This window comes from Mytilus californianus, unplaced genomic scaffold, assembly GCF_021869535.1.
Source record: "Mytilus californianus isolate M0D057914Y unplaced genomic scaffold, xbMytCali1.0.p SCAF_21, whole genome shotgun sequence".
Taxonomy (NCBI): domain Eukaryota; kingdom Metazoa; phylum Mollusca; class Bivalvia; order Mytilida; family Mytilidae; genus Mytilus; species Mytilus californianus.
The window spans coordinates 1711703-1735915 of record NW_026262670.1 but is presented as its reverse complement, the minus strand read 5'-3'; the positions used below and the strand labels follow the sequence as shown (position 1 = coordinate 1735915).

The 24213-nt window shown below is 34.7% G+C and overlaps 1 protein-coding gene and 1 long non-coding RNA gene across 14 annotated transcripts in view; one reads left to right on the top strand and one right to left on the bottom strand.

Moving 5' to 3' along the window:
- Positions 1-24213, top strand: part of LOC127731936 (uncharacterized) — a 144403-nt gene that overhangs the window by 72750 nt on the left and 47440 nt on the right. For all 12 annotated transcript variants that reach the window (XR_007995913.1, XR_007995912.1, XM_052240807.1 and 9 more), the window contains one exon: positions 6759-6810. Coding sequence is in view for 10 of the 12 variants with exons in the window: in XM_052240807.1 (XP_052096767.1) it covers positions 6759-6810 (52 nt within the window). In the remaining 2 variants the exon portion in view is untranslated. The remainder of the gene's footprint in view (positions 1-6758; positions 6811-24213) is intronic.
- On the bottom strand, positions 4780-8986 carry LOC127731954 (uncharacterized). Of its 2 annotated transcripts, none has more exons than XR_007995915.1 (3): positions 8971-8986; positions 5142-5294; positions 4780-4995 (listed from the first exon to the last, which is right to left on the bottom strand). It is a non-coding gene; the product is annotated as an uncharacterized LOC127731954 (long non-coding RNA). The 2 variants fall into 2 exon arrangements; XR_007995916.1 differs by lacking the exon at positions 8971-8986 and adding an exon at positions 7358-7948 and having other exon boundaries at positions 5142-5288.

Below are 24213 nucleotides of genomic sequence, written 5' to 3'. Positions count from 1 at the left end.
TTCGACTTTAGTCGAAATGGCTAGACATAGCGATCCTACATTCCGTCGGTGTCGTCGTCGGCGGCGGTGTCCACAAATATTCACTCTGTGGTTAAAGTTTTTGATATTTTAATAACTTTCTTATTTTTTTCCGTATTTTACTTATAAATGGACTTAGTTTTTCTGCCGGGAAATATTACATTCACTCTGAGGTTAAAGTTTTTAAAATTTTAATAACTTTCTTATACTACCATTGGTTTCTACCAAACTTGGACAGAAGCTTGTTTATGATCATAAGATAGTATCAAGAAGGAAATTTTGTAAAAAAAAAATCTATTTTTTCCTTATTTTACTTTTAAATGGACTTAGATTTTCTGCCAGGAAACAACATATTCACTCTGTGGTTAAAGTTTTTAAAATTTTAATAACTTTCTTATACTATTTTGGATTTGTACCAAACTTGGACAGAAGCTTGTTAATGATCAAAAGCTAGTATCTAGAAGGAAATTTTGTAAAAAAATAAATCCATTTTTTTCATATTTTACTTTTAAATGGACTTAGATTTTCTGCCAGGAAACAACACATTCACTCTGTGGTTAAAGTTTTTAAAATTTTAATAACTTTCTTATACTATTTTGGATTTGTACCAAACTTGGACAGAAGCTTGTTAATGATCAAAAGCTAGTATCTAGAAGGAAATTTTGTAAAAAAATAAATCCATTTTTTTCATATTTTACTTTTAAATGGACTTAGATTTTCTGCCAGGAAACAACACATTCACTCTGTGGTTCAAGTTTTTAAAATTTTTATATTTTTCTTATACTATTATGGATTTGTACCAAACTTGGACAGAAGCTTGTTTATGATCAAATGCTAGTATCTAGAAGGAAATTTTGTTTTCTCCCAGTTAACATTACATTCAGTCTGCAGTTAAAGTTTTTAAACATTTATTAGATTCTTAAACTATCCTGGATTTTTACCAAACTTGGACAGAAGCTTCTTACAATCAAAAGATAGTATCAAGAGGAATATTTTTATTGATTTACTTCCTCATTTTTGTTGAGCCTGTGATTAACAGAAAAATTAGGCGAGACACTGGGTTCCGCGGAACCCTTACGAATTTTTTTGAATATTATTATAGATATATATAAACTGTAAGCAGCAATAATGTTCAGCAAAGTAAGATCTACAAAAAAGTTTATATGACCATAATTGTCAATTGACCCCTTAAGGAGTTATTGCCCTTTAAAGACAATTTTACACAATTTGTTCATCAAGTTTGCTAACATTTAAAATTCTTCTGCTCTGAAATACAGGTGAGCTATTCAGGCTTTTGAGAGCCTCTTGTTTGAATTTCTATTTGTGACAGTATGTCGATAATTGAATTCTTTGTTAATTTTGTATTAGAATGCATAACAATGGAGATAACTGTATTGTATTTTTAGCTTGTCTTACATAAAACTTTGCCCTACTTTTTTTTGGACTTAGAAAATTCACGCAAATAATCAGTTTCTCCAAATTTTTTTTTATTATGCTTGAAGATATTGATTTGATATTTGGTATATAGTTTTACCATGACAAGTTACAGATCAAGATAAAATTTCGCTTCAGGTTAAAGTTTTTGGTTAAAGTTTTTGGTCAAGGTAGTTTTTGATGAAGTTGAATTTCAATCAACTTGAAACTTAGTACACATGTTCCCTATGATATGATCTTTCTAATTTTAATGCCAAATTAGAGTTTTTACCCCAATTTCACGGTCCACTGAACATAGAAAATGATAGTGCGAGTGGGGCATCCATGTACTATGGACACATTCTTAGTTTCTGTCATGCTTGAAGATATTGATTTGATATTTTACAACTTGAAATGTTATAGATCAAGTAAGCATTTTGTTCCAATACAATGAATTGTTAACCGGTAGGGGACTGTGTATTGCCATGCAATACTCTCAAAATGCTTGTTTTCATTTTTTTGTCTCTTATCTCAAAATCTTTATGAGATAGGTAAAGATTGTTTATAGCACAAAGGATCAACAATACATGATCTACAAAATGCCAATATGACAAAAACAATATTGGGCCATAGGAGTTGTTAACCTTAAATGACATTTTTGTTACTAATTTTATTGCTTTTGCCCATTACCTTGAAAACTATAATAAAGAAGTATAAAATGTAAACAGCAAAAATAATCTGAAATGCAAAATCTATAAAACTGCTGATACAACCTAAACAACTAGATGACTTTTAAAGGAGTTATAGCCTTAAAAGACAAAACATGGCTGCCATAGCTATAAATAGATCATAATGGTAAAATGCATTAACTGTTTTATATATTGAAAACCACAATAGATTGAACAAAATCTGCCAGGAGCAAAAATGCTCTGAAAGTCAAGATCTACCTACGTCCTATTTGCACAAATTAATCTTGTTGCATAGCACCCAACACTGAGCTTGTGAGGTGCGTTCGACTCCAATCTTAATTGACCTGCCGAAGGTTGGTGATTCTCTATAAAGGGTACTCAGGCTTCCTCCACCAATAAAAACTGACTGCCACAATAAAGCCAATAACAGCTTGTGAGGTGCGTTTGACTTCAATCTTTATTGACCTGCTGAAGGTTGTGGTTCTCTAAGTGTACTTTAACACTGAGCTTGTGAGGTGCGTTCGACTCCAATCTTAATTGACCTGCCGAAGGTTGGTGATTCTCTATAAAGGGTACTCAGGCTTCCTCCACCAATAAAAACTGACTGCCACAATAAAGCCAATAACACTGAACTTGTGAGGTGCGTTTGACTCCAATCTTAATTGACCTGCTGAAGGTCGTGGTTCTCTAAGGGTACTCAGGCTTCCTCCACCAATAAAAACTGACTGCCGCAATAAAGCCAATAACACTAAGCTTGTGAGGTGCGTTTGATTCCAATCTTAATTGACCTGCTGAAGGTCGTGGTTCTCTAAGGGTACTCAGGCTTCCTCCACCAATAAAAACTGACTGACACAATAAAGCCAATAACACTGAGCTTGTGAGGTGCTTTTGACTCCAATCTTAATTGACCTGCTGAAGGTCGATGGTTCTCTAAGGGTACTCATGCTTCCTCCAAAAATAAAAACTGACTGACACAATAAAGCCAGTAATACTAAAAGTAGTGTTAAATACCAACAATCAATCAATCATTGAATTAAGTAATCAATCCAATTAAGTGTTGGCAAAAATGCCAAGGTGTGCGATACAAGTTCCTTTGAGCCTCTTGTTTATTTTTCATTTCTGCTTTTTAGCTCACCTGGCCCAAAAAGGGCCAAGTGAGCTTTCCTCATCACTTGGCGTCCGTCGTCCATCATCGTCGTCCTTTAACTTTTACAAAAATCTTCTCCTCTGAAACTACTGGACCAAATAAAACCAACTTGGCCTAAATCATTCTTAGGGTATCTAGTTTTAAATATGTATCCGATGACCCTGCCCATCAACCAAGATGGCCGCCATGTATAAAAATAGAACATGGGGTAAAATGCAGTGTTCGGCTTATATTATTTATATGGGTAAAAATGTTTATCAGGTCAAGATCTATCTGCCCTGAAATTTTCAGACGCATCATACAGCCTGTTGTTGGGTTGCTGCCCCTGAATTGGTAATTTTAAGGAAATTTTGCAGTTTTTGGTTTTTGTCGAGCCTGCGACTTTTGTCGCAGAAAGCTCGACATAGGGATAGCGATCCGGCGGCGGCGGCGTTAGCTTACTTCTTAAAAGCTTTATATTTTAGAAGGTGGATGGTCTGGATGCTTCATACTTTGTATATGGATGCCTCATGTTACGAAGTTTCCGTCAGTCACATGTCCAATGTCCTTGATCTCATTTTCATGGTTCAGTGACTACTTGAAAAAAAAGTTCAGATTTTTTGTAATGTTAGATTCTCTCTTATTATCAGTAATAAGATAACTATATTTGGTATGTGCGTACCTTGCAAGGTCCTCATGCCCGTCAGACAGTTTTCACTTGACCTCGACCTCATTTCATGGATCAGTGAACAAGGTTAAGTTTTGGTGGTCAAGTCCATATCTCAGATACTATAAGCAATAGGTCTAGTATATTCGGTGTATGGAAGGACTGTAAGGTGTACATGTCCAACTGGCAGGTGTCATCTGACCTTGACCTCATTTTCATGGTTCAGTGGTTATAGTTAAGTTTTTGTGTTTTGGTCTGTTTTTCTTATACTGTATGCCATAGGTCTACTACATTTGGTGTATGGAATGATTGTAAGGTGTACATGTCTAGGGGGCAGGTGTCATCTGACCTTGACCTCATTTTCATGGTTCAGTGATCAAAGTTAAGTTTTTGAGTTTTGGTCTTTTTTTCTAATACTATGTGCAATAGTTCAACTATATTTGGTATGTGCGTACCTTGCAAGGTCCTCATGCCCGTCAGACAGTTTTCACTTGACCTCGACCTCATTTCATGGATCAATGAACAAGGTTAAATTTTGGTGGTCAAGTCCATATCTCAGATACTATAAGCAATAGGTCTAGTATATTTGGTGTATGGAAGGACTGTAAGGTGTACATGTCCAACTGGCAGGTGTCATCTGACCTTGACCTCATTTTCATGGTTCAGTGGTTCTAGTTAAGTTTTTGTGTTTTGGTCTGTTTTTCTTATACTGTATGCAATAGGTCTACTATATTTGGTGTATGGAATGATTGTAAGGTGTACATGTCTAGCTGGCAGGTGTCATCTGACCTTGACCTCATTTCATGGATCAGTGAACAAGGTTAAGTTTTGGTGGTCAAGTCCATATCTCAGATACTATAAGCAATAGGTCTAGTATATTCGGTGTATGGAAGGACTGTAAGGTGTACATGTCCAACTGGCAGGTGTCATCTGACCTTGACCTCATTTTCATGGTTCAGTGGTTATAGTTAAGTTTTTGTGTTTTGGTCTGTTTTTCTTATACTGTATGCAATAGGTCTACTATATTTGGTGTATGGAATGATTGTAAGGTGTACATGTCTAGCTGGCAGGTGTCATCTGACCTCGACCTCATTTGATGGATCAGTGAACAAGGTTTAGTTTTGGTAGCTAAGTCCATATCTCAGATACTATAAGCAATAGGTCAAGTATATTCGGTGTATGGAAGGACTGTAAGGTGTACATGTCCAACTGGCAGGTGTCATCTGACCTTGACCTCATTTTCATGGTTCAGTGGTTATAGTTAAGTTTTTGTGTTTTGGTCTGTTTTTCTTATACTGTATGCAATAGGTCTACTATATTTGGTGTATGGAATGATTGTAAGGTGTACATGTCTAGCTGGCAGGTGTCATCTGACCTTGACCTCATTTTCATGGTTCAGTGGTCAAAGTTAAGTTTTTTGTGTTTTGGTCTTTTTTTCTAATACTATATGCAATAGTTCAACTATATTTGGTGTATGGAAATATTGTATGATCTATATGTCAGTCACACAGGTTTTATTTGACCTTGACATCATTTTCAAGGTTCATTGCTCAGTGTTAAGTTTTTGTGTTTTGGTCTCTTTTTCTTAAACTATAAGCAATAGGTCAATTATATTTGTTGTATGGAAGAATTGTTAGCTGTACATGCCTGCCTAGCATGGTTCATCTGACCTTGATCTCATTTTCATGGTTCATTGGTCAATGTTTAGTTTACTTGGTTAATGTTAAGTTTATGTGACAGTTGTAATAAAGCTTTATATTTAGGACTATCAACATAATATCAATGATTAGTAAATAAGGCGAGACATTTCAGCGTGTGCACTCTTGTTATCTTGAATATAATAATAGATAGAGATAAACTATAAACAGCAAAATTGTTCAGCAACGTAAGATCTACATATAAGTCAACATGACCAAAATTGTCAATTGACCCCATAAAGAGTTACTGCCCTTTAAAGTCAATTTTTCACAATTTTTCGTAATTTTTTGTTATCTTTTACAAAAATCTTCTCCTCTGAAACTACTGGGCCAAATTAAACCAAACTTGGCCTTAATCATCCTTTGGGTATCTAGTTTAGAAAATGTATCCGATGACCCTGCCCATCGACCAAGATGGCTGCCATGGCTAAAATAGAACATAGGGGTTTACTATAGAAGTCTATGGGAAAATTGCAAAAAAAATAATTTCAAATGGTCACAACTTGAAAACTAATTTAAATAATGATAAGGGGTCTTTCAGTAACTATTGTAAGACTACAATGGGATGACCTGCTTTTAATTTAACTACTGGGCCAAATTAAACCAAACTTGGTCTCAATTATTATTGGGGGTATCTAATACTATTTATTATGATTTTAACCTTATTTTACATGATTTCCAAAACCACAGTAGATACAGGTGAGCGACACAGGCACTTGAGAGCCTCTAATTATCTTTAAAACTATAAAACTTGGTCCGGCCAAAATGATCAGCGAAACAAGTTTTGGTCCACAGTTTCCATTAAAGTTTAAACACAAATATTCATGCTGCATTGTATAATTTTATGGGGACATAAATACCTGCAAGGGGATTTTCCAAATTCAAAAACAACCTGTTTCCTTGAAACTATATATCTCATTATTACTCTGAGCCACACATTTTCCTGAAAAATATGAAAATTTGTTCGATTGATTGATTGATTGTTGGTTGCTTAATGTCCAGTTGAAAAACTTTGTTTGATATATATTATATAATGTGAAGCATTTGTATTATATATTATTTTTGGGGGGTTTATATTTAGAAATTTAATAGTTCTACAAGAGACATGAGTGAAGATATATTTACAGTGCATATTCTTCATTTTTTAGACTGTCATGTCAGAGAAATCTTCCGGTGTGACTGCTGGACAAGGGGTAGCAGGTAATTTTCTATAACTTTATTTCATTAGTTTTAACACATTATATGTTATGCCCTACTCTACAAATTGCAGAATAACAATTATATGTTTTCTGTACGTATCATTCAATTAACTGCAATGTATTAAGAAGATTAATCACTATGATAGATAATAACAAACTAAGGAGCTATAGCGTTAGCAGCTTTCCAGTATATGAAATACAGGACATAGTAAGTACTATCAAATATATGGTCTTCTATCCGTACTCTGCAATCGCAAGCGATATTCTACTTTGCTAGAATTATTTCAACAAGATAAAGGTAGCCATTCTATAGACAACACGCTGACATAATAGATGTTAGAAACCAATGATTTATATCTCACCTGCGACAAAAGTCCTATAATGTAAGACATAGGGATAGCAATCCTATTCAGTCATGTCATTGATCAGTAATCAAGGCAAAGTTTTTATTGTCAAGTCAATATCTCAGATGCTATAGTAGGTCAACTGTATTTAATGTATAGAATGATTGTACGGTGAACATGTCTGTCTGGCAGTTTTTGTCTGACCTTGTCCTCATTTTCATGGTTCATTGGTCAATGTTGAGTTTTTGCGTTTATAGATATAGGAAGATGTGGTATGAGTGCCAATGAGACAACTCTCCATCCAAGTTACAATTTATAAAAGTAAACCATTATAGGTCAAGGTACGGCCTTCAACACGGAGCATTGGCTCACACCGAACAGCAAGCTATAAAGGGCCCCAAAAATTACTAGTGTAAAACCTTTCAAACGGGAAAACCAACGGTCTAATCTATATAAAAACAAGAAACGAGAAACTCGTATGAACTACATAAACTTTGAAAATTTGTAGTAATTCCTAATAATCAAAGCTGGTATTCAGACAAGATCCATGATAACATTAAATAACAAAATAGCATTACAACTAGTATCAACAGGTCAAATTAAAGTACGATTTGAGAGTACTCGCACTTACTGACAGCTAGTTAAATGCCAAAACAATTAATAATAAAAAATCATGCATCAGAGACTAAAATCAACTAAAACACATCCCAGGGATTTAGTATTTTAAAGTCCTGAACAGTCACAGAAGACATGACTTGTGCAATACCAAAAATAAATGTATCTACAGGCAGTAGGATAGTTCAGTCAGGGGTACTACTTGTACAAGTAATTTTTATTTACTTGAAGAAGTAAATAAAATATACTTATACAAGTTAATTATATTGTTTGAATAATCTCCCCTTAATTTTCTAAAAAATTTACTTGTATAAGTAAATTTTTTTTACAATCCCACAAAAATTCTCAAGTTTTGAGATGTAAAATCATGCCTTTAACAATTTTTCTCAGGTTAGCTCATAATTTTTGATAAGAGTTCAATGTTTCATCTCATTAATTCAACAAAGAAACTGATTGAGCAAAGATCTTAAGTATTTGCGCAAGGCCTTCAAAAATTGCTCCTTGGGGGCTTGTAAATGAGCAGTGTTCTAAAGATAAAAGACAAATGAGATTTTCATTGTCCATGAAATTACACTTAAATGAATAGTAAAGACATCTGCAAAGGACAGACAATTCAAAATTCTGTTAGAGCAAAGAAGTTCTAAGAATTCAAGAAAAGAAGATAGGATGACTTTTTTACTTGTATAAGTAAAAAAATCTGAACGCCTAAGGGACATAACTAGGCCAAAAAATAATTTACTTATACAAGTAAAAAAAATACACTTGTATAAGTATCCTACAAATTTACTTATATAAGTATATTATAATTACTTCTTCAAGTAAATAAAAATTACTTGTACAAGTAGTACCCCTGACTGTAGTTGGGAGTGACTTCTTTATAGATAAAAATGAACATGTGTGTGTCTCTATACATCCCGTTTGAAAAGAAAATACAAATTTAGTTATGTTTTAATTTGCTAAGGCTTGTTTCTTGGATCATGTAAGTAATAGGTCAACTATATTTGATGTATAGAATAATTGTAAGGTGAACATGTCTGTCAGGCAGTTTTCAACTGACCTTGATCTCATTTTCATGGTTCATTGGTCAATGTTGAGTTTGTGTGTTTTGTTTGTTTCTTGGATCCAATAGGTCAACTATATTTTGTGTATGGGATGATTGTTAGGGGTACAGGCCTGTTTTGCAGGATTCATCTGACCTTGACCTCCTTTTCATGGTTCTTTTGTCGATGTATAGTTTTTGTCGAGCCTGCGACTTTTGTCGCAGAAAGCTCGACATAGGGATAGTGATCCGGCAACAGCTACGGCAGCGGCGGCGTTAGCTAACTTCTTAAAAGTTTTATATTTTAGAAGGTGGAAGGTCTGGATGCTTCATACTTTGTATATGGATGCCTCATGTTACGAAGTTTCCGTCAGTCACATGTCCAATGTCCTTGACCTCATTTTCATGGTTCAGTGACTACTTGAAAAAGAAGTTAAGATTTTTTGTAATGTTAAATTCTCTCTTATTATAAGTAATAGGATAACTATATTTGGTACGTGCGTACCTTGCAAGGTCCTCATGCCCGTCAGATAGTTTTCACTTGACCTCCAACTCATTTCATGGATCAATGAACAAGGTTAAGTTTTGGTGGTCAAGTCAATATCTCAGATACTATAAGCAATAGGTCTAGTATATTCGGTGTATGGAAGGACTGTAAGGTGTACATGTCCAACTGGCAGGTGTCATCTGACCTTGACCTCATTTTCATGGTTCAGTGGTTATAGTTCAGTTTTTGTGTTTTGGTCTGTTTTTCTTATACTGTATGCAATAGGTCTACTATATTTGGTGTATGGAATGATTGCAAGGTGTACATGTCTAGCGGGCAGGGGTCAAAGTTAAGTTTTTGAGTTTTGGTCTTTTTTTCTAATACTATATGCAATAGTTCAACTATATTTGGTGTATGGAAATATTTTATGATCTATTTGTCAGTCACGCAGGTTTTATTTGACCTTTTTCATTTTCAAGGTTCATTGCTCAGTGTTAAGTTTTTGTGTTTTGGTCTGTTTTTCTTAAACTATAAGCAATAGGTCAACTATATTTGTTGTTTGGAAGAATTGTTAGCTGTACATGCCTGCCTAGCATGGTTCATCTGACCTTGACCTCATTTTTATGGTTCATTGGTCAATGTTTAGTTTATATTTACTTGGTTAATGTTAAGTTTATGTGACAGTTGTAATAAAGCTTTATATTTAGGACTATCAACTTAATATCAATGATTAGTAAAGAAGGCGACATTTCAGCGTGTGCACTCTTGTCATACTAAGGTCTGTTTCTTGGGTACTATAAGCATTAAGTCATCTATATTTGGTATTTAAAATAAGTGTATGGTATGCATGTCTGTATTGCAGAGTTCATGTTAAGTGTTCATGTCTGGTGTGTTTTGTGGCCACACATATGGTGTGTGGTTTTCTCCTTGAATGCCTTGCAGTGACCTATCATTTCTTATCTCCGCTTCTTTGAACTCTGGTGGATATTTGTCTCATTCGCAATCATACCACATCTCCTTAATTCTATGTTGACCTCAATTTCATGGTTCATTGGTCAAAGTTTAGTTTTCTTGGTTAGGTCTATTTCGCAGATACTTTAAGCAAAAGGTTAACTATATATTTTTTATGGAATGATTGTAAGGCGTACATGTCAGATATTTACTTCCTGTTTGCAGATACTTGATTTGTTAACATGTTTGATGTGTTGAATGAACTTAATGAACTCAAATATTTTCGTCACACATTTTTCTCAAATAAGCTGCTTGTTAATGATGAGTTCTAACATGTTTGCACTTTTCAGATCGTTAGACCCCTACTTCTTGCTTTCCAATACTCTGAATTAAGAGTGGAGGTATGCTTAGCACAATATTGTGTGCTTTCTTGTTTTATTTTTATGCCCCACCTAGGGGCATTATGTTTTTCGGTCTGTGCGTCTATTCGTTCATCCGTCTGTCCATCCGTTCGTCCGTCTGTCTGTCCCGCTTCAGGTTAAAGTTTTTGGTCAAGGTAGTTTTTGATGAAGTTGAAGTCCAATCAACTTGAAACTTAGAACACATGTTCCCTATGATATGAACTTTCTAATTTTAATGCCAAATTAGAGTTTTGACCACAATTTCACGGTCCACTGAACATAAAAAATGATAGTGCGAGTGGGGCATCTGTGTACTATGGACACATTCTTGTTTAAACATACTTTCTTTTGAGGACCCAAATATTTGGTTTTGTAAAAATGTAAATTGTTTTCAGATCAACATTTATTATACCTCTAAATATGAAAATATTCTATTCTGAAGTGAGAATAGATGATATTTACTTTTTGTTTGGCGTTGACAAAATCAAGGCGGCAAGACTTAGGCCTGCTATTAGTAGTGTCAACAATTTGTTAAAAATTATGATTAGGTCAGTTTAAGGGGAACCACAAAAGGAAAGTCAGTGATACTTGGTATTCAGTTGTTTTAGCAGTGTCACATCGAATTTCCAGGGATATTATTTTGCCCAGCCCACTCAGTCACGGTCTATTGAATTTAAAACTTATTTATGTTAAAGCTTGTGATTAGGTTACTTTAAGGGGGACCACTTATGGTAAATGAATGATAATTGGTAATCAGTTGTATCATGGAAGTGTTATATTGACAAGAACTCCAAACGAAAAAATGAGTACATTTCTTCATAAAGTAAAAGGATCCGACTCAGTTTGTCAAGTACGTGATAACTCCTTTGTGGGGTATCTGTTATGCCGCTGTGGCTTGGTTCTGTTAAATGAAGCTACTCTTATCACTTGGTTTTGATATTGAATGTCTTATCTATCTACCAATTTAAATAATTCACGCTAAATTAATGACACAACTGGTTTCTTTCAATTAAGATGGCAAACATAAGATATAAAAAATCAGTCAATATTTAGCAGAATAGCACATGAAATTTATTGCAATTGGAAGGAATATAAGATCATTTTTTATTTTTATGCCCAGCTGTAGCAGAGGGAGCATTAAGTTTTACCCATGTCTGTCTGTACGTTTGTACGTATGTCCCAGAATTGGTTTCTTATAAATCTTATGCACAATGCTTATTACCACTAAACACAGATCAAGTTTGAATTTTTGTGGCGTCACTTTTACCGTTCTCGAGTTATGCCCCTTTACAAATGGAAAAATTGCTGAATTTTTTGTTTCTAATTTCTAACTTTAGTTTGCCTCAACCAAATGTTATTAAACTTATGCACAATGCTTATTACCACAAAACACAGATCATGTTTAAATTTTGATGACATCACATTTTACTGTTCTAGAGTTATACCCCTTTACAAATGGAAAAATTGCTGTTTTTTTCTTATCTGTTTTCTAACTTAAGTTTACCTCAACCATGTCAACCAAATGTTATGAAACTTAAACACAATGCTAATTACCACAAAACTCAGATCAAGCACACATTTGGGTAGCGTCACTTTTACTGTTTTAGAGTTATGTCACAGTTAAAAATTACATGTACCTGAAGAAGAATGTTTGCGGAAAATAATGTGATGCACGTTTTAGATTTAGGTTAGACTTAGTTATTTTAGGAAAACAATCCGAGGCATAATAATGTAAATTCGAGATTTCCTTAATATCGATTTTTAAAACCTTGAACAAAAGGGAAATAAAAGAAGATTACCGTAGAAAGGCTTGTATAGTCCGCGGTTTTATTCTCCAAAATTGGACCTTCCAGACGGGGTGCGGACTATAGAGTACAATAAGCAAGAAATAAGAGAAAAATTTCAATTTCGCGGGCGAGGTGGTTTGTTTACGTTCCGCCATCTTTGTTATTTATATTGTAGAGGGCGCTCTTATCATTTTTCAAACTAATAATTTTAACTCATCCATATTAATAAGTTATTTCTATTCAATATCAAATTAATACTGATAAATATAAAAAATAAACCTTTCATTACAAATTTCTCGTTTCTTTTCAATGCATTGGTTGAAATAAACTGGTATCTGCTTGATTGAAACGATACAAACATAGTGAAAAAGACAACCGTAAACCAGCTTAGAATTTGTAAACTACAAAACGTAATCGGTTATTGTTCGTTCCGTTTTGGTGTTTCATACTGACTAATATGGTTTGTATTAGCTTAAGACCCTTCAAACATTAATGTGATAGATATATTAAAGACTGTTTTACAAAAGGATGGAACTGTTTTACTTTCAAAGTCGTATTATAGTGATATCTGTTATGTACGGATTTCGACTCTCACCAGTTAGTTTCTTCTTTTACACGTGCTTTTTAAACTTCCTGTTTAAACATACACAAGTTTCTAAATTGTTTTTTAAGTGAATTAAACTTATTTTAACAATCATGAAGCGTTCTAGAATCATTTACAAGCAGTTTCAGCTTCTGTTTGATGATGGAAAACAGGTTTTTCCAAGAAAAAACCGCAAACGACCGCACAGGATTTGAAATTACCGGAGTTTCATTAGACCTTTTCTAACAGTTACAAAAAGTTTTTTTACCTAAAATTTCGTGGGGAGAAGGGGGTGCGGACTATGTACCAGTGCGAACTATACAAGCCTTTCTACGGTAGACAATATATATGAATACATTTAACCATGATGTTTATGAGTTTTCTCTTTCTATACTTTAAGTTCTATTTTATTAAGTCTCCCAAACAATCTCCCAAACAAAGTTTGGGAAGACTTTTTGTTTTTGCTCAGTTCTTATTATTATTATGTCACCCGATCGACAATGTCGGGTGACATATTGCTTTTACTCTGTTTCTTTGTTCTTATTACTATGTCACCCGATCGACAATGTCGGGTGACATATTGCTTTTCCTCTGTTTCTTTTTCCCTATTATTATTATTATTATTATGTCACCCGATCGACAATGTCGGGTGACATATTGCTTTTCCTCTGTTTCTTTTTCCCTATTATTAATAAGTCACCAAAACGGAGTTTTGGGGACTTTATGTTTTTGTCCCGTTTCTTCTTATTATTATTATTATGGCACCCTCAAGGAGTTGAGGTGACATACTGTTATTCTACGTTTCTTTTTTTTCTTATTTTTCTTCCACACATTTTGTTCGCCCAAGTTCTTGGAATCCAATGGACCGATGTTGATGGAACTCTACTATAATGAGGACCCCCATGTAAAGTTGTGCACCTTGCTATGGAATGGTAAAAAATGGTCGCCGTTTCCATGGAAACAGCAAAAATGCGAAAAAAATCAAAGTGTTCCTAATTGGAAGAAACTCCACAGGAATGTTAACTGGCATGTGCTGATTTGCTGTTTGACTTTGGAATTTTCAAAATGGCTGCCGTTACCATGGAAACAGCTAAAATATCAAAAATTCTAACTCTTTCGTTATAAGACCCAACTGGATGAAACTTTATGAAAATGTTACCCAGTATGCTAAGATGTGAAGACAATACTTGGATAGTCCAAAATGGCCCCCGTTGTCATGGAAACTGGGGGCAAGTTTTACATTGACCCTATAGGAAAATGCATAAAATCAGCATTTTCTTAAAGAGTATTTCACCAAAGTCAGTGAAACTGTATAGATATATAACATGACATGTGGCAATGAGATGTCTGCTTTTAGAATTTTGGAATTATCCACTGTAACCATGGAAACAGCAAAAATGTCCAAAATTTCAAAAAAAATCAAAATGCTGCAAACTGGATGAAACTTTACAGAAATGGTAACTGGCATAGGCAGAGTTGCATTTTGCAGTTGGAATTTTCAAAATGGCTGCCGTAACCATGGAAACAGCAAAAATGTCCAAAATTTTAAAATGCTCCAAACTTAATGAAACTTTACAAAAATGATAATTTGCATGTGTAGATGCACTCTTTGACTTTGGAATTTTCTAAATGGCTGCCGCTCGGCTGGCAATGGGGGAAGGGTGCCATCCGCTATTGCTTGCAATGGCAAATCTAGTTATGTCACCCGATCGACAATGTCGGGTGACATATTGCTTTTCCTCCGTTTCTTTTATTTATTATACCCCACGCAACGAGTTGCGGAGGGTATAATGTTTTTGACCCGTCCGTCCGTCTGTCCGTCTGTCCGTCCGTCAGTCCTATTTCTTGTCATCGCAACTCCTCTCAAACCACACAACAGAATTTCACGAAACCTTTTTAGATAATAAGGACATACTATGTAGTTGTGCATATCGACAGGAAATTACGATTCAATTTTTTTTCTAGGAGTTGCGCCCCTTTGAACTTATTTACTTTAATGTACTACTGCAACCTTTTGTCATCGCAACTCCTCTCAAACCACACAACAGAATTTCATTAAACCTTTTCAGATAATAAGGACATACAACGTAGATGTGCATATCGACAGGAAATTACGATTCAATTTTTTTTTCCAGGAGTTATGCCCCTTTGAACTTATTTGCCAAATATACTACTGCAACTTTTTGTCAACGCAACTCCTCTCAAACCACACAACAGAATTTCATGAAACCTTTTCAGATAATAAGGACATACTACGTAGATGTGCATATCGACAGGAAATTACGATTCATTTTTTTTTCCAGGAGTTACGCCCCTTTGAACTTATTTGCCCAATATACTACTGCAACCTTTTGTCATCGCAACTCCTCTCAAACCACACAACAGAATTTCATGAAACCTTTTCAGATAATAAGGACATACTACGTAGATGTGCATATTGACAGGAAATTACGATTCAATTTTTTTTCCAGGAGTTACGTCCCTTTGAACTTATTTGCCCAATATACTACTGCAACTTTTTGTCATAGCAACTCCTCTCAAACCACACAACAGAATTTCATGAAACTGTGTAGATAATAAGGACATACTATGTAGATGTGCATATTGACAGGAAATTATGATTCAATTTTTTTTTCTGATACAATTTTTTTTTCTTACACTTATTTCTCCAATGACAATGTGGGGACGTGGGGTATGTGAGCGTGCTCACTAAGGTTCTTTAATTATTATTATTATTATTATTCTTCCACCTAGTTTTGTCCTGCAGTTTTTTTTGAGCCAATGGAACCAATCTTAATGATAGTTAATTATAATGAGGAACACAAAATTTCGGGTTGCAGTAGGTCTTAAGAACATTAAAAATGACTGCCGTTACCATGGAAACGGAACAAATGTGAAAAAATCCAGTTTTTGGTTTTGGTGAATTATTTGGAGATGCTCAAACTTAGAATCATTATATTTTAATACCATGTAGGTACCCACTATATACTGGTTTTGGATGATTTTGGCAATCAATGGAACTACTATGTTGCCATGGAAACTACATCAAAAATTTTAAAAATATAAAAATGCTCAAAATGTTTTGAAACTTCACAGTAAAGATGAGCAACATTGGTAGATGTGGAATTTGGCGTTGGAATTGCCAAAATGTCTGCCATTACCATGGAAACAATGCAAAAAGGTCAGAATGCTCCAAAAACTTCAGGGTTTGGTATATAATTTTGGTATGCTTTAACTTAAAATCATCAAATTTTTATACAATATAGTTGTCCATTATATTCAGGTTTTGAATGATTTTGACAATCATTGGAACTACTATGTTACCATGGATACAGGAGCAAACATTTCAGAATGCTTCAAACTTAATGAAACTTCACAATAATGTTGACTGTCATGTGTGGAAGCAGCAATTGGCGTTGGAATTTCCAAAATGGCTGCCGTTACCATGGAAACAAGGCAAAAAAGGAAAAATTATGCGTAAAATTTGTAGATCCACTAAATGTTCTAAAAAATTACAGAAAGATGCATAGCCATCAGTATATATGTGCATTCACTGTTTAAAATTTTAAAACTGGTTGCAATCTAGTGACAATGGGGGAAGGGTGACATCCGCTATTGCTTGCAATGGCAAATCTAGTTATTATTATTATTCTTCCACCTAATTTTGTCCGCCCGTTTTCTCAGAGCCAAAGGAACCAATCTAAATGATGGGGCACTATAAGGAGGAACCCTGACTTGAGGGTTGCAGTGCAACTCTAGAACTAAAAAATGGCTGCCGTTACCATGGAAACAGAAAATATGTGAAAAAAAAAAAAAAATTGCAAATCCATTAAATCTTTCATTATGGGACCAAACTGGATGAAACTTTAGTGGAATGTAGCCTGGCATGCCAAGATGTGTTGACTATATTTATAAATTCCAAAATGGCTGCCATTACCATGGAAACTGGAGAAACATTTACCATTAGCCCCAACGGGAAATTCTTAAAAGTAGCATTTACTCACTTATAATGGTAGATCAAATTCCATGATTCTTTCATGGTATATTCCTGGTCATCTGCCAAAGTGGCATCTGTCTTAAAAATTTTAGAATCAGTAACTGTTACCATGGAAACAACACAAATTCAAAAATGTTCAAAAATTTCAAAATGCTCCAAACTTGATAAAACTTCACAGAAATGTCAACTGAGATGTGCAGAGTTGCTATTTGTCTTTGGAATTTTCGAAATGGCCAACGTTGCCATGGAAACAGCAAAAAAAAAAGAAGAAAAACCCAACATAATACACCTCGTAAATTTGAGGCAAAATTATGTAATGAAGAGTATGTGCATACTATCAAATACAAATCTGTACTGCAAAACATCTGCTAAAATATGCTAGAAGAAAAAAATATATAATTTAACGTGCTTCTGTTCTATACAAAAATCACGCTTTGAAGAGAAAAACGCCACAGAGAGAGAGAGAAACACTAAGAGTACATATTAGTGACATTTCTGTACTTGCATTAAAGTACACATCCGGGAATCACACACCTGCTAAAATATACACATTAGGTGAAATCAATCGATGAACGTGTAATTTAATTGTACAAGATAAGATACATGTATAGTGTGATACGCGAGCTTTTGAAGAACAAAATGAACAGTTAGTATGCCGCTCCGTCAATATATACACATGTTGTCTGTCCAAGGTCCCCTCTAAAAAGAATATAAATGTGCTAAGTCCACGATAATATACTTGCGCATCACATGACGCCACGTTCTTCCTCACGTGTGGGTCTATTTTTAGATTATAAAGAATTCCCAAACTATGTATAGAACTCAAACTTATTCTACGGGAAGAGAAAAAAAAGAGGGGGGGATCAAAGACATGCCAATTCCAGCATGTATAATAGATGTGCCATTTGACTTTGGTACACTCAAAATGGTTGCTGCTACTGTGACAATGTCCAGTACAGGGTGACATCCTCCGCTATTGCTTGCAATAGCAAATCTAGTTAAGTCGCCGAAACGGAGTTTTGGGGACTTTATGTTTTTGTCCCGTTATTTATTATTATTATTATTATTATGTCACCCGATCGACAATGTCGGGTGACATATTGCTTTTCCTCTGTTTCTTTGTTATTATTATTATTCTTCCAATGATTTTTGTCCGGCAGTTTTTTGGAGCCAATGGAACCAATCTTAATGATTGTCTACTATAATGAGGAACACAAAATTTCGAGTTGCAGTAGGTCTTAAGAACATAAAAAATGACTGCCGTTACCATGGAAACGGAACAAATGTGAAAAAATCAAGTTTTTGGTTTTGGTGAACTATTTGGATATGCTTAAACTTAGAATCATTATATTTTAATACAATGTAGGTGCCCACTATATACTGGTGTTGGATGATTTTGGCAATCATTGGAACTACTATGTTGCCATGGAAACTACACCAAAAATTTCAAAAATATCAAATTGCTCCAAACTTAATGAAACTTCACAGTAACAATGAGCAACATTGGAAGATGTGGCATTTGGAGTTAGAATTTCCAAAATGGCTGCTGTTACCATGGAAACAATGCAAAAAGGTCAAAATGCTCCAAAAACTTCAGGGTTTGGTGAATAATTTTGGTATGCTTTAACTTCAAATCATCAAATTTTTATACAATATAGTTGTCCATTATATACAGGTTTTGAATGATTTTGACAATCATTGGAACTACTATGTTACCATGGATACAGGAGCAAAAATTTCAGAATGCTTCAAACTTAATGAAACTTCACAATAATGTTGATTGTCATGTGTGGAAGCGGCAATTGGCGTTGGAATTTCCAAAATGGCTGCCGTTACCATGGAAACCAGGCAAAAAAGGAAAAATTATGCGTAAAATTTGTAAATCCGCTAAATGTTCTAAAAAATTACAGAAAGATGTATAGCCATCAGTATATCTGATGTTTAAAATTTAAAAACTGGCTGCAATCTAGTAGCAATGGGGGAAGGGTGACATCCGCTATTGCTTGCAATGGCAAATCTAGTTATTATTATTATTCTTCCTAACCCTAATTTGTCCGACCATTTTCTTCCAAGCCTTAAATGATGGAAACTTTATATTTGGTATGATGTTGGGGTAGTATTCCTAGGGGTGCATTCACTATTTTTTATTTCAAATGGGGGTCAACTTGGCACTATTTGGGGGCCAGAACATGGGTGGGGTCATTGTTCGACTATGGATTCGCTACTGGTAGAACCTTTAAGTTTTGTGTAATACAAGAGACCGATGTCTAGGTGTCCATTCCACATTTTTTATTTCAGCCCGGGATCATCTTGGCATTATTTTAGGGGGTCAATTTTCATGGAACATTCTAGAACAATAGTCATGTGATTAGTCATGTGATAGTGTTGAATTATTCCTATGTACTTTTTATGTTATATAATGATAGATTATTATAGGTAGCACCATATGTAGCTGTAATTCGAATTTGGAATTTTTAGAATTCCCGCCGTTACCATGGAAACTGCAAAAATGTGAAATTTTTTTAAAATGCTTCAAATTTAATGAAATTTTACAGAGATGTTAACAAGTGTATGTAGATTTGGAATTTGACTTTGGAATTTCCAAAATGGCCGCCGTTGCCATGGAAAAAACAAAAATGCGAAAAATCTAGATTTGGTCCAATCTTTATGATTCTTGACAGTAATGTGACCTGTCATGTGTAGATGTGCCATCCGACTTTGGAATTTTCAAAATGGCTGCCATTACCATGGAAACTGCAAAAATGTCAAAAAATTCAAAATGTTTCAAACTTAATGAAACTTTACACAAATGTTGACTGTCTTATGTAGATGTGGAATTTGACTTTGAAAATTCCAAAATGGCCACCGTAACCATGGAAACACGAAAGCCTAATTGGTCCAATTTTTATGATACTTGTAAGTAATGTGACCTGTCACGTGTAGATGTGATTTCCCACTTTGAAATTTCAAAATGGCTGCCGTTACCATGGAAACAGCAGAACAATGGTTGGGGTCCGTTTTGGCGACTTTTGTGTTAGCATCCTAACACAGGATTACTTGTTATTATTATTTTTCTTCCACCTAATTTTGTCCACCCGTTTTCTCAGAGCCAAAGGAACCAATCTAAATGATGGGGCACTATAAGAAGGAACCCTGACGAGGGTTGCAGTGCAACTCTAGAACTAAAAAATGGCTGCCGTTACCATGGAAACAGAAAAAATGTGAACAAAAAATAAAAATTGCAAATCCATTAAATCTTTCATTATGGGACCAAACTGGATGAAACTTTAGTGGAATGAAGCCTGGCATGCAAATATGTGTTGACCATATTTAGAAATTCCAAAATGACTGCCATTACCATGGAAACTGGAGAAACATTTACCATTAGCCCCATCGGGAAATTCTTAAAAGTAGCATTTACTCACTTACAATGGTAAATCAAATTCCATGATTCTTTCATGGTATATTCCTGGTCATCTGCCAAAGTGGCATCCGTCTTTAAAATTTTAGAATCAGTAACTGTTACCATGGAAACAGCACAAATTAAAAAATGTTCAAAAATTTCAAAATGCTCCAAACTTGATAAAACTTCACAGAAATGTCAACTGAGATGTGCAGAGTTGCTATTTGTCTGAATTTTCGAAATGGTGGCCATTGCCATGGAAACAGCAAAAATGTGAAAAATTTCAAAATGGTCCAAACTTAAAAAAATTTCAAAATGCTCTAAATGTTTTGAAAATTTACAGAAAGATGTATTGCCATGCATATATGTGCATTCACTGTTTAAAATTTTCAAAATGGCTGCCAGTGGCTATGGGGGAAGGGTGACATCCTTTTCCTCTTCCCTCTTCCTCTTCCTCTTCTGCCACTTTTTTAAATGAACTTGTCCGCACCCGTTCTCCAAAACCGCTAGTCAGATTTACTTAAGGTTTCACAATATGTTAGACTAACATGTCTAGTGGTGCAATGAGGGTGTCGTTTGTGCATGTCGTTTCGAGATCCCCACCCCTAAACCATATATATTCCTATTCGTCATGTCAAGAAGATTCGAATGATAAATAGGGTCAGTCCCCAGGGATCACCACCACCCCCTGCCTTTTGAGGAAGTTCTAATACAGGGATTTATCTAGGTATTTTGAGAAAAAGGACCCTGGCCAGTTTTGGGAATTTTTTAACGCGGTTTTCAGTGAAATTGGGAAATACAACCTATATACCAAATGCTAGTTTTAGTGTGTTTAGTTCAATAAAAATTTTCTTTTTTGGTGAACATGGTGAAAATAAAGTAAGAAACTACATGAATGCTATTAATAATTCAATTTTCTGTTCTGTTTTTTGGTGAAAAAGACAAGTATTGTCACATTTTATTTTATTTTTACATGAAAATTTGTGAACTAAAATATTCTTCTGTATAAAATACATCCTGTTTCTTTTTTCTTTTCTTTTTTATATATCTTTTAGTTTTCAGTTTAAGGGTTGTTATTTCATAGCTGTCACATGCTTGAATTTTTTTTAATTTATTTATTTCAAGGATTTGTATATTAAGAACTATACAAATCATTTTTTTGTTTATTTATTGTATTTTATCTGCAAACCCGGAATTATAGCCTTATCCGTTTCCGGAATTTGATCTGGTTTTGTAATTTTCTTCACTTCCTGTGTTTTGGCAGCCATTGTTGTTTTTTGTCAGTCATTATGTTTCAACTGGGATTTACACATTACTTGTTGGCAATTTTCGGCATAAAGCTAGCGGTTGAACATAATAAACATCTCTGTCTCGAATAATAAATATGAAAATGAGTTTTGTTATCAATTGGGAATTTTTCCCCCAAAATTGGGAAAAATGAAGGGGTTTTGCCGTTGGGAATGGGTCCGAATACCGGACCCTGTGGAATGCTAGAAAAATCCATGTAATATCTTGTAAAGAGGTTGAGATCCCCACCCCTAATCCATATATATTCCTGTTCATCATGTCACAAATTTCGAAAGATATATAGGGTCTTTCCCCAGGCCCCCCACCTCCAATGATCTAATATCTTTTAAGTGGTTGAGATCCCCACCTCTAAACCATATATATTCCTGTTTGTCATGTCACAAAGATTCGAATGTTATATAGGGTCAGTCCCAAGGGGTCCCCCACCCCCAATGATCTAATATCTTGTAAATGGTCGAGATCCCCACCCCTAAACCATATATATTCCTTTTCGTCATGTCAAGAAGATTTGAATGAAAAATAGGGTCAGTCCCCAGGGATCACACCCACCCCCTGCCTTTTGAGAAAGTTCTAATATCTTGTAAAGGGGTTGAGATCCCCACCCCTAATCCATATATATTCCTGTTTGTCATGTCACAAAGATTCGAAAGATATATAGGGTCAGTCCCCAGGGGTCCCCCCACCCTCAATGTTCTAATATCTTGCAAATGGTCGAGATCCCCACCCCTAAACCATATATAGTCCTATTGGTCATGTCAAGAAGATTTGAATGATATACAGGGTCAGTCCCCAGGCATCACTAATATAACTTTACTGGACCAAACCAATTTTCACTGGACTTTGTGATGTCAGGCGACCCTGGGAATGACGAATTATGGGAGCTTCGTTTGGGAGACTTTGTAACAGCATCATTTCTTGTTTATGCATGTTATTAGGTAAATCAGGGCCTATAACTTCCTTTTCTGCTTTAAATTATAACCTTCTTCTTTTAACCAAATTTTTTGGGTGCCAAATATTATTGAATATAATATCTTATAACATGTTCATATTTTGTGCATGTTGTATATATATGGTAACATATTCATATTTTAGAGGGGGCCTCGGTGGCCGAGTGGTCTAAGTAGTTACGTCTGTAATCACTAGCCAGTCAACACTGAGGTTGTGAGTTCGAACCCCGCTCGTGCGGGTGCACTCGACTCCAATCTTAATTGACTAGGATTGCCAGTTTTCCTATCGAAGGTCCGTGGTTTTCTCCGGGCACTCCGGTTTTCTCCACCAATAAAAACTGGCCGCCACGAAATAGCCCAAAAGCGGTGCTTAAAAGTGGCGTTAAAACACCAAAAATCAAATCAAATCAAATCATACTTTAGATTAACCGAAATAGTCTGTATGAGTTCAAAATCAAATTTGCTTAAAGGGAAAAATAATTTCAGAAATACAAAAACTAATGCATTCTTTTTAACAAAATATGCTTTCAGGTACATTTTGCAATAATAAACATTTCCATTTACCCATGACTGATCATGAAATGAGCCAGAGTTTTTCATTTGTTTGTTTATCATGTTTATAGAAGTTGTTATCTGAAATGATTGGCTATGGTGGTCGTAGTCCAAATAATTATGACATCATGAAAGGCTATTTTATTTTTTTCTCTGTGACGCCTTTCTACGAAAATAAAATAGCATTTCAATACGGCATAATTATTTGGACTAGGATAGTCGAAGAAAAAAAAATCCAAAAAAATTACATTCTATGAGTAAAAATGTTTCTATAAAAAGTTTCAATCATTGTTCAAACTAGTTTTACCATGCAGCATATGACTAATATTTCATGCTCGTAAACATTGTCAGTGTTTGTTGTTAGTCATCTCGTTATGTTGTTGGTTGCATAAAGTTTATCTTTCATGGAATTTGAGTGTTGATAGAAGATAATTTGAAGTCTTTGTTAAATTTATGTATCCACACCATAATGAGTTCTTCAACAAGTTCAAAAACCTGTAATATGTGTTGTTAACTCGATTCCACGTTTTTTGTTTGATAAATGACAAAATCGTTGTAATGTAACATCCGTGGAATGTAATCTCTGTTGATACTTTGGAAAAGAGTGCTTTCTTTCACGTCCGCACTTCTATCAAGTTAACATTTTAGATAATTATTAAGGATGTTGAAAATAAATTCAGAACTGTGAGCAATAACATATATTATAATTCAAACGGCATACGAAAACACCATGTGACAATTTTAATTCTTTGATTTTTTAAGTTTAATGTCATGTTGCACAGTGGTTTAATGAAGAGAAGGTTATCAATAATTTTTTATCATTAAAATGAAATTGAGACTTGTTTGTTACCTTTATTAACAAAACAAAGATCTGAACAAATATTTTTTTGCAGTTAAATAAAGGCAACATTAGTATACCGCTATTCAAAATTCATAAATCGATTGAGGAAAAAACAAATCCGTGTTACAAACTAAAACTGAGGGAAACAC